The sequence below is a fragment of the Salvia splendens genome, chromosome 12, assembly GCF_004379255.2.
Source record: "Salvia splendens isolate huo1 chromosome 12, SspV2, whole genome shotgun sequence".
Taxonomy (NCBI): Eukaryota; Viridiplantae; Streptophyta; class Magnoliopsida; order Lamiales; family Lamiaceae; genus Salvia; species Salvia splendens.
Genome location: NC_056043.1, coordinates 3,623,409 through 3,634,780, shown reverse-complemented (window position 1 = coordinate 3,634,780; position 11,372 = coordinate 3,623,409). Strand labels below are relative to the sequence as shown.

Sequence of the window (11,372 nt, the reverse complement as noted above, 5' to 3'; positions counted from 1 at the left end):
CCAGATAATTTTTTTTTAAATCTAAACATTTAAGAGTACTCAAGTGATATCAATATTTCATAACTATTCATAAGCTACTATAAAATTATTCTTTAAGATATAGTCCATTTGAAATGTTATTTGCCTGGCATAGAGTTTCTAGCTTCTTCTTAGGTGCACCATATTGTATCAATATGTAATTAATTTACACTTGTAACATGTCAAAGTTTATTCTTCCATAAATTTTCACTATATTAAATTTCATTGAACTTGAATCATTCATAAACGTATCGTTACTCTATCTTTACCAAATGGTCTTCTCAAAAGACATAATCGAACATTTCTCAATAAATCCTTTTTAATGTGGAATATTGGAAAATATTGCAACCACAAAGCATACCTGAATATCAAGAGATCTAAATCGGGCTTAATTTGATGCCATTGTTCATAAATCACTATAAGAGGAATTTCTACAATTACAATGTTCCTCTATCATTCAACCCCTACACCATAACTTATCTTTGATAAAAACGTACACCATTATATTAAGACTCGCTCACAAGAGAAACTGAGGATATTGAATTTTTCCTATAGTTAAATAGAGTAGTAGTATTTTTAAGCATCAACTGGTTTAATTTTATTATAAATCATTTAACTTTTGAAATAATATTGTTTTATGTTGATCTATCTTACAAAATTGGTCTATTTCCACTTTTGTCAGTTTCTCTCTCAGTCTCTCTTATAAGTCGAGCCACATTATTCGTTGACAACACTCCAATCATTATACTTTTTCTATCTCTTTCGTCCTAATTTACCATGCTTTGCTTTAAAACGCATATTATCCTTTAAGTTTCTATTTTTAGATGACAGAAGGAGTATAATTTAACAACAACAAAAATATAAAATATTACCCATGTTAGTGGACATCTAAGTACTATCAATATACACAAAAACTCCATTAGTATCTACGTAACCAACAAGCAACAATATCTAATCTATCAATATAAAAATAAAAACCGTTAGAGTAAGAATTGGTTTAATGTTATTATTACAAGGTTCAGTATTCTCGTAGTGCTAACCATTAATTAACCTTTAATGAGCTCATAATATTTGGACGAATTATTACTCAATTTATCCCAATAAATAAAAGAAAAGCATCCAGAGCAAATGGTCTGTGACGGCAATGGTGACAGATCCACGTCGGCTGATAAACACAAGGACAGCTATGGCGGTGAGGTGGGCAGCGTCACAGCACGGTATCTGTAGCAGTTATTTAATTGGGCACCGTTTTTGGGTTTGACTTTGGTAACCTGCCAAACACGTAAGCATTTATTTGACTGGTGAATCATTCAAACTACGTGGCGTGATCGCACCGAATTCTTACCAACCGTCGTCGTTCCTTTCCACAATTGGAAGTTGGAAATATTATCCGCTCATTCAAATAGTTGTGAGATATCCAAATTTTTATTTATTTTAGTGCATTCTTGATAAATATGGATTGAATGGATATCTTATGGTATAAATTATGGAGTATTTTGTTAAGTAACTATCTTATCTGAGTATTTTGTTAAGTAACTATCTTATCTTCTTCTTTTTTTTAATAAAGGGAAGAGAGTTACTGCTATACAAATTTAAACTCAATCCTTATATTAGTGCAACTGACCGCAAATCACTCCTAGTAAATCATGCAACAACAAATGCACAATCTTCTTCATTAACTCATCAAGTACCATTGTTACAAATTTTGATTTCACTCTAAACTCGAGTGAAACTCTATCTACTTGGTTTCAATCTTTATAATAAACATGGTTTATTCGGATCGACTCTATTGTATCATGATTCGAATGCTTTTCACCAACGCAAAAACACTTTAATTCAATATGTGCACAACAACCAAATTATTGTTCTTTACAAATAAAATTTGAACCAATCATGTATGGGAAATTTAAGCCCATCAGAAATCAACCATAATGCGGCTTGTAGTACCGAGCATCAGTGGCGGAACCACATGGGAACAAGGGGTACCATTGTACCCCAAAACTTATCATCATAATGAATTTAGGTATACTAATAACAATTCGCATCCTTGGATTCCTAACAAATGTCCCTCGTATATCTTTTTTCCTACTACTCCATTTGTTTTTCCTACTACTCCATTTGTTTATTCAAATCTTTTGTGTGTTTTTTCTTACTGCTTCTTATTTTGTTTATTCAAATCTTTTTTATCTTTTTTATATGGACTCTAAAATAGAAACCCATTTAATGCACACATCTTTTGTTTATTTAATCTCATGCATTTCTATATTTTTCATTCTTTTTTTTTATATTCTAATGCATTTAAAATCTACACAATTCACATATATATTTATATTTTCTATTTTTTCAAATCTTTAAAAGCAATTTTTACACTGCATCATTTAAGCTTTTTAAAAATATTTTAATGCATTTGAAACCTATACAATTCACACACATATTTATTCTTTCTGTTTTCAAATCTTTAAAAGATATTTTTCATTATCTTGATTATTTTAGCTTTTAAAAAATATTATAACGTATTTTAGTTGCATATCGTTTAGTCACAACATATAGTAATAATTTTTTTATCTTTCCAATCTCTTCTTATGCACATATCTATAATGTTTTTAATAATTAAAATAAAATAATCAATTATGATTGAGAAAACAAATTAAAGAAAATAAAAGGAATCGTTTTGATTTTGAAGCTTCGAAGTGTTATAATTATTTATCGTACCCCCAAACAAAAAATCCTGGATCCGCCACTGCCGAGCATCACCCCATTTATATTGGGTAACCTTCCATCCATTAACCGGTTCCAACAAACTACATCCTAGACTACTAAAAAAATACTAGCACTCTATGAGTGTGGAATCTTCGTGCTCCATGAAGCTCTGTCGATCTATTATATTAGTATTTTGAAAAATCTAATAGATTAGACTATTTATGAGTTACACAATTTAAATAGTATTATACTTTTTGTAATTATAATCTTCATGCTTGTTTTCATTAATTTATAATCTATTTTCATTATTAGTATTTCTTTATTAGTTGCTTTGAATGTTGATGAATATTCAGCGCTCTGAGTAAAGTCTAAACCATATGAATGAATAAATAAATAAACGAAGATTAAAAAAAGTTCCAAAAAGAGAAATCCACGAGCATGAAACCGAAAGTGCTTAATAAGCACCATTTCAAATTGCACTGTTCTTATTAAGAAATATGCACATCATGTTCCACCAAAATACAAATTTCTTTTTACAATTTTCTTCATTTAACTAACAAATTGGGTATTTGTTTCAGTATTGAAATCAGGTACTTTGCTCAATCCACATTTCTTCTTTATTCAGCTTCATCTTGATCTTATTATCCTGTTATCTTTTTAAGAATTGACCTCAATTCCAACTCTAGATTGTTTTTAACAATTTCAAAATGATAATTTTGGATTTGTTCAAGAACCAATAGTTACTCACAATAATGAATTATTTTATGGAATGGGGAAAGTAGATGTATTATAAAAAAGTCAAAATGAAGTAATGATGAAGCTCTCAGTTCAAGTGATTCTCACCTTGGTTGTTGCCAACTTTTATTGCCATTATGACTCGTTGTTTTTTCCAAACAGAACCCTATGCCACTACTTTAATTGTTTATTTTAATATAAAGAAAAGTTAAATATTATGCTCACTCTATCCACCATAATTAAATTGCATCATTTTGTCAAAAATAAATTATTCACAATAAAAAAATCTAATTTTACTTTTTAATTTTGATAAAAAGATGTGGATGTGGAGAGAGAAAAAGGAGATGAAATTGAATTATTTAAAAAGAAGTCATATGTAGAAATGAAAATCAGGTAGAATGAGAGGATGGGACAACGGCTAAGGTTAAAAAACTGTTAACGTTAAGTTTCACTTTTGGCTTTAGTCAACTATGTACTCAATTGCAAAACCATCCCCACTTTTATCATATCTCTTTTTCTTTTACTTTAATTACAGCCCACAAGAATTAAAGCTAGTCAACCTTCATCAACCCCTAAGCATTCCCTTAAACCCATAAAATTTAAATTACAATGGGTATAGTTACTTGAGAATTAAATTATTAAATACAGTTTAATAAGTTTGACATTATAAAATTCAGAGAACTATATTTATTTATAATAAAAATAAAGTTAGGTGACATAATAAATCCCTTATAAAAATGGTAAAATGAATGGACAGAAAGTCAGGTAAATAGCACTAACCCATACCTGGTTTAGGCAAAGGTCGCTGTCAAAGCTGCCTGCATAGAAATTGTCGGAGAAAATTCAAGATTGTTTTTTTTATCCCTATTTTTTCCCTATTGAAATTTCAGTCAAATTCTCCATTAATCAAATTCTTCCTTTCCTATTTCCTCCGCACGCGGCTTCTTCACAATCCACAGTTTTTTTTGTACGATTCCCAAATTCAACTATAATAATCTCCAGTTTCGTAGATTCTTGAATTTCAGACAAAAAAATTTGTTGTTGATTCTTCAATCATGGCATCGGCGGCGATATTCTCGTCTCTGCGGCGGCGTAGCTCGCCCTCGCTGGAGGCGTTTCTGGCGCCGGTGGATTTACCAAACGCCGCCGTTTTGGAGGCTCTCCGCGCCGTTTCGATGTCGTCCTTCTCCGGTAAGAGCAAAAAGGCCCCCTTTTTTCAGGGCAAGAATTCGAGATCTTTAATCCGGAAAATCAACGTCATCTCTGTGCTCCTCGACGCCCTAATCGATTTGGGGATTTCGGGGATTCCTCCGACTCTGTTTCTGTGCTTGAAGGAGTTGTACCTCCTGCTTTATCGGTCGAAAATCTTGATCGGTTATGTCAACGGTTCTAGCAAGCTATGGCTGCTGCTGCAAAACCACTTGATTTCCGGTCATTTCCATGATATCAATCAGGAAATCTCCACCCTTTTCGATGTCTTTCCTTTATCTGAGATTACTTCTCTGTCTGAAGATGTTAGGGAGCAAATTGATTTGTTGAGGAGACAGTCTAGGGAGTCGAAATTGTTGATTGATAAGCGTGATGAGTGTTCAAGATTGAAGCTTTACTATTTCTTGAATGAATTTGAGAATGGCAGAATCCCAGAAATGAATGAGCTGTACATATTCTTTGTGGAGAAATTAGGGATTTGCGATGTGAAGAGCTGTAGAAGTGAGATTGAGTTCTTGGAGGAGCAGATTGTGAATCATGATGGTGATCTTGAGCCTTGTGCCTCTGTTCTCAATGGATTTGTGGCTCTGTTGCGTTATTGTAGATTCTTGCTGTTTCGATTTGAGGATGGAGATGGGGATTTGGGGAAGTGGAAACGTAGAGTTAAAGCAAATGGATTGATCTCTAGAGAGATTGCAGACACATTTGTCACAATCCCTAAGGATTTCTGCTGTCCTATCTCATTAGAGTTGATGCATAATCCGGTTATTGTGTCGACCGGGCAGACGTATGATCGTCCCTCAATTGCTAGATGGTTGGAGGAAGGGAATAGTAGCTGTCCGAAGACGGGGCAGATGCTTGTTCATATGAAATTAGTGCCAAATCGCGCGTTGAGGAACTTGATCTTGCAGTGGTGTGTGGCTAATGGGATCCCGTATGATCCACCGGAGAATAGTGCGGATGTGTGCACGTCTGCTCCTCCGAGTAAGGCTGCAGTCGAGGCAACTAAGGCAACTGCAGCTGTGTTGGTCGAGGAGCTGGCAAACGGGACACCACGGGCCAAGACTGTGGCTGCTTGGGAGATTAGGTTGTTAGCCAAGACGGGGAGGGAGAATCGGGCGTATATAGCTGAGGCCGGAGCCATACCTCTTTTGAAGCTACTGCTTCCGTCCACAGACGCCTTTGCGCAAGAGAATTCCGTGACTGCGTTGTTGAACTTGTCGATATACGACAAGAACAAGAGCCGGATCATGGAGGTCGAAGGGTGTTTAGGCGCCATTGTCGGGGTTTTGAGAAACGGGCACACGACTGAGGCGAGGGAGAATTCAGCCGCGACGCTGTTCAGCCTCTCGGCCGTCCATGACTACAAGAAGGAGATCGCGCAGGAAGATGGAGCCGTGGAGGCTCTGGCCGGGATGCTGGTGGACGGAACTGCCAGGGGGAAGAAAGACGCGGTCACAGCTCTATTCAACCTATCCACGCACCCTGAGAACTGCGCGAGGATGATCGAGTCGGGCGCAGTGAGAGTGTTAGTTGGGGCACTCGAGCGCGAAGGCATCGCTGAGGAAGCTGCCGGTGCGTTAGCGCTAATCGTGAGGCAGCCTATTGGGGCTGAGGCGGTCGGGAAGGAGGAGAGCGCGGTGCTAGGGCTGACTGGGTTGATGCGTTGTGGGACTCCGAGGGGTAAAGAGAACGCTGTGGCGGCGCTGCTCGAGCTTTGCAAGAGCGGGGGCGCAGCCGCGACACAGAGGGTGCTCAAGGCTCCGGCTATGGCGAGCCTGCTGCAGAGCCTGCTCTTTACGGGAACGAAACGAGCGAGGAGGAAGGCGGCGTCGTTGGCGAGGGTATTCCAGAGATGTGAGAACACATCGTTGCAATTTGGGGGGTTGGGTTTGGGGTATGCGTTTGCTAGAGGAAATGCGGTTGCTGCCATTGATACAAGCTTTGCTGCTGATGTTTCAATGCCTCTCTCCATTTCAGTGCCTGTGTTGTAGAGATGTTTCTTTGCCCCATTCTTTTAAGTTCCAATTTTTTTGTTTTGTTGAATTTGTTTAAGTTACAAAATTCATTCAAATAGTATATGGAAAGGGGGTTATACATAAAAGTTATTTGTGCCTGCACAGTTTGTTTCTACTGTCATTGTTTGTAATTACAATTATTGTTAGTACTATTAGTATTGATTGGTCTGTATATGAACTCACATCACTCCTCACTGGATATCATTTTCTTCCTGCAAACAGTCTCAATCCTTTCAATTTGAAGATTAAACTGAACATGAAAAGAAGAATACTCCAAAGTGGTAATGTTTAGTGGAATAATCAAATGGTAAGGAATTTCACTTCTCTCAACCCTTAATCAACTTACTATTAATGGTAAGGAATTTCACTTCAGTGGAATAATGTGACACAAAGCTACATAGTTTCATTTCCAATACCATGCTATCTCTTGCATTTGATTAGAAATAAGAGAAGCTAAAGCCTAAAACTAAAAGTGCACCTTATTTTCATCAAAGAACCATGTATCATCTCTCCATCTCCCCACGACAAGTAACATACGGCAAGTCATTCAGAGAAATATATAGCAAGCATGTTCAAAATAAATAATCAAGGAGTTGACATAAGAACTCAAAACGCGGTACCTCTAAACGCAACACACAAAAAGCTAGAAAGCTAAGAAGCATTCCTCTATTATACAACAATAACTATGTGTACAAAGCAAAAAAACGTAGCTCAAAAGGTAATATGTGCAGGAGGGGAGGTTATATATCGAATGTCTACCTACTGCGAGATCAAACTCATCTCTAAATCAACAGCCATAGGCATTAGATATCAAAAAGTGCATTCACCAACAAAAAAAGGAATACCATAAAACCATACTGTAGGTCAAGTTTTTTCCGCGGGAGTAAGATGCCCCAACTGTTCAGCAAGGTTATTCACACTCCGCATATTCCACCAGGGCACTCCATGATCACCTGGTTTACTCTCATCTTTCTTGCCATCACCATCTCTCTCCGACTGAAATTCAGATGAATTGTTCGAACCAGGATTTTCTGTTAGAAACTGTTCCCAAAATACATCATTGACCCCTGTTCTTACATTTGTTGCTGTCATTGCTGCCTGTTCTTCAGCAGGAGGTTGCATATCTTGGGCACTAACAGCTCTCGGTGTAGAATTCATGTCAATATCAGGTGTCTTGCCTCCAACATCAAGATTGAGTTGGGTGTAAGATAAGCCGGGGCTGAGCGCACAGCTTGTTGATTCAACCAACTCAAAGGATGAATTAGATTTTCCTAAGCCTTCACCAACTTCAAGAATTATTTTCTCCCAGAACGACATAGAAGAATCTATCTGGTCCAACAATTCCTTGTTGAAAGTCAAAAGTGCATCCGCATCTGAATTGTCGAGTGACAAATTTTGTGAAGATGGCCTCTGACAATCTTCATTACTGGTTTCTTCACACAAGTAACTGTTTCCAGGAAATCTTCTCTTTCTATCATGCCCTTCCATTTGCGGCACAAGATCAGGTTGGTGCAATGTCTCGGCTAAGGAGGATAGCATACTTGCATGATGTTGTCCCATATTTTGTGCGCGTTCAGCCAAAGCTCTCATTTGCAACGTAAGCTCTTGTTTCTCCTCCTTGTGTCTATGCAATTCCAAATCGAGTGATTCTTTTTCACACTTGAGCCTCTCAATATCCTCCTTATATCCTTTCCTTTCTAACTCAGTTAGGGGAGGTAAGGGGGGCAGATTTGGTGTTGAGTGGCTGTGAACAGGCTTGCGTCTATGAATATTCTTCAAAAGGTGGAGCTTTCCTCTGACAAAACCTTCATTCGCAAATTCCCACTGTTCGGGGTCAACTTTTCTGAAACCCTAATAACACACAACAAGGGATCAAACACAGATAAGATAAGCTGTGATAAGACTAATTTAAACGCATTTAGCTGTCAAAAGTGAACTACTCACATATGTATTTAGCTGCCTAATAAAGCTGGAGAAATTGTTGTGCTTGAAGTATCTGGGCAGCAGCTCCCTAGAAAACTCCGGAGGGTTCCATACAATGAAACTTGTATTGTTCTGACTCCAAGACACAATCGAGTCTGTAGATGGATCATCCACCATCTCATATGTCTTAGCAAGGAAAGGGGCCACCGAGTTAGAGCTACACGGAGCCTCATCCATCATGGTAACTTTATCTCACAAAGACAGATGCCCTAAAGTATCGAGAAGAAACCAATAGACAACCAACTCAAAGACCTCCTCAAAGTTCAATGTCTCCTTGAACTTTCACCCAACATCAAATGGACAATCTTTTCGTTTCACATTAACAGCAACACAATCTGAAGCTCCTTAAGCATCCGAATTAAGACTAAACACATTGGGAATAGAAAGCAAAGCTAAACAATTTTCAGAAAGGAAGATCTCACAAACGTTCACACTGATATTTTCTCGAATTCAATATCCCAACCCCTACAGATCGAAATGAACAGCTCCCAATCAGAATCCCCTCAATCGAAATCAATAGCTCCCAAAATCCACTACGTCCAATCTCTCCAGTAACTCGAGTGGTTAACAAGTCAAACGCAACAATCCAAACATCAACACCTTGCAAATCTACCGAGAAGAACATAAATACTCAAATCAGAATACATGGCCAGAAACTAACAAATGCAAAATTAAATTACTCACACATCAAAAGTCGCTCAAATCTTCAAGCGAAAGCATCAACTTTGATACTTGCGCGTTATGAAAGATACTCCAAACGAATTTGTATACATAAAGAAATACGCATGTGTTCAGCGAATCACCTGATAAAAAAAACAATATGATTCCACCGAATACCTCCAATTTCTTAACGGCCGCGTGCTTCGTTTCTGTCGGTTGGCGTCGATTTATATATTGGAGACTGTGGAATTCTTTCCAAATCAGGTTGGGGTATTCTAGGGTTTACACATTGTAGGAAATTTGAGAGCATTTCTGTACGCAACAATCATCAATCATCCTTCTCCTTATCTCTTGTGTAGGTTCTAGGCAGCTGACGAGTATACTAATATTTACTATCAAACGCCCCTTAACTTCTGTACAATACTGAAGACGCCCCAATATTTTCCGAAATTGCAAAACGGAATGTATACTACAATTAATTTAAGGGATATTGTCATGTGAAATAACAAACCAAACGTAAAGTTTATGATATTTTAGATCAATTTTAACCATTTTAATGTGATTTTAGAGACCAATATCCCTTAATTTAACCATTTTAATGTGATTTCAGCTTTTAAATTGTATATCCTCGTTCAAAACACAGAATATATAAATTATTTATATATTTATAAAACTTGAAATTACATCCTTGCCATTTCATTAGATTCCGATATACTAGTATTATCAATCATTGTATATTTGTAGTTACCACTAAATCCCATTAGTCATATACAGTTGGTTTAAATTGGAAAAAAGTGATTGCTCAAATATGAAATGGAAATAAGTGCTTGTCCAAATCTGAATGGGAATAATTATTTGCTCAAAGCTGATTAATTATTTGAGAAATATCGAATGGATTTTTACTTTTTAGTTAGTACACTATAGATCATTGATTTACTCATTTCAAAGACGAGTATTGATTGTTTTTTTCCCCTATTTTTTCATCTCAGTTTTGTTTATTTGTGAAAGTTTGGAACTATGTAACTAATCGAAGTAGAAAGGACAGTCATGTTGATCCCTGGCCATAAGATTTCCAAGATTGAACCAAGGTAGATTAAGAGATTTTGGCGACATACCGATAGAAAAAACATTAGACATTCCCTCTCCGAACACTTCTAATGTCGAAATAAGATCAAGTAGGAAAAAATTAACGACATTTTACATTGAACTTATAATTAACTTTTCGAGAATAATTTCTATAAATTCTACGGTTTATTATTTAATCATATCAAACACTTTACATTGAACTTAGAGTTAGTGGCATATGCGTCATATAACGGTGAAAAATTTAAGCTCCCGCGACACAACTTTTTTCCTCTCGAAATTGTAAATCATCTTTATTCCTTACTAAATTAACAAAGATGGCGATCAATTGTCCGAGGTTGAAGGATTAGAAGCTGAATTAGATAAAGAAACAAACAACAAAAATGGTTTGTTAAAAGAAAAAGAAAATGCCAAAATGAAAAAAATTTGGTGTGCTTTATGGAGTATTATTTTTAATACACATGCCTAATTAACTATAACAAATAGTTACAATTAAACTTCTAGCAGCTCAGAGTACATCATAAGCAATACTAACAATTTGTTTCATTTTCTATTTGACTAATCTTCCCATCGATATTATATTATTATTAACCATTTCAACAACATTTTAGATAGAAGATAAACTGTATTGCACCAACCAAATTGCGCCACAATAAAAGGGCCTAGTGTGCAAATTTCACAAATTAAATACAAAATTTTGACATAGAATACAACTAGCGTAGATCGCGTAAGATGTTGGTTTTTAGGCACCAATTGCGGTAATTAATTGATAAACCTCGGATTAATCTATTTTGAGATTTATTTTTCCAAATTTATGAGGCTACTTCATCTAGATTAATACATTATGTTTTGATTGGGGAAGGGGAAAGCGCATGACTTTTTAAATTTTTATTGGCGTTGAAGTTTCAACGACGCGTTTTCGGCGTTTCAATTTCCCGAAGATTAATTGCGCCAAAGTCGTGTTAA

The 11,372-nt window shown here is 36.3% G+C and overlaps 2 protein-coding genes across 3 annotated transcripts; one reads left to right on the top strand and one right to left on the bottom strand.

Annotated features, from left to right (window-relative positions):
* The first annotated feature begins 4,329 nt into the window (after positions 1-4,329).
* On the top strand, positions 4,330-6,778 carry LOC121757302 (U-box domain-containing protein 17-like). The gene has a single exon (XM_042152840.1). It carries the CDS (start codon positions 4,509-4,511, stop codon positions 6,654-6,656), a length of 2,148 nt encoding a protein of 715 aa, XP_042008774.1. The 5' UTR covers positions 4,330-4,508; the 3' UTR covers positions 6,657-6,778.
* Positions 6,779-7,251: 473 nt separating this feature from the next.
* LOC121758114 (heat stress transcription factor A-4c-like) lies at positions 7,252-9,681 on the bottom strand. 2 transcript variants are annotated; one of them, XM_042153549.1, is made up of 3 exons: positions 9,348-9,681; positions 8,625-9,272; positions 7,252-8,531 (listed from the first exon to the last, which is right to left on the bottom strand). In XM_042153549.1, exons 2-3 carry the CDS (start codon positions 8,841-8,843, stop codon positions 7,545-7,547), a joined length of 1,206 nt encoding a protein of 401 aa, XP_042009483.1. In that variant the 5' UTR covers positions 8,844-9,272; positions 9,348-9,681; the 3' UTR covers positions 7,252-7,544. The 2 variants fall into 2 exon arrangements, with proteins under 2 accessions (XP_042009483.1, XP_042009482.1); XM_042153548.1 differs by having other exon boundaries at positions 9,467-9,681.
* Between the last annotated feature and the right edge of the window lie 1,691 nt (positions 9,682-11,372).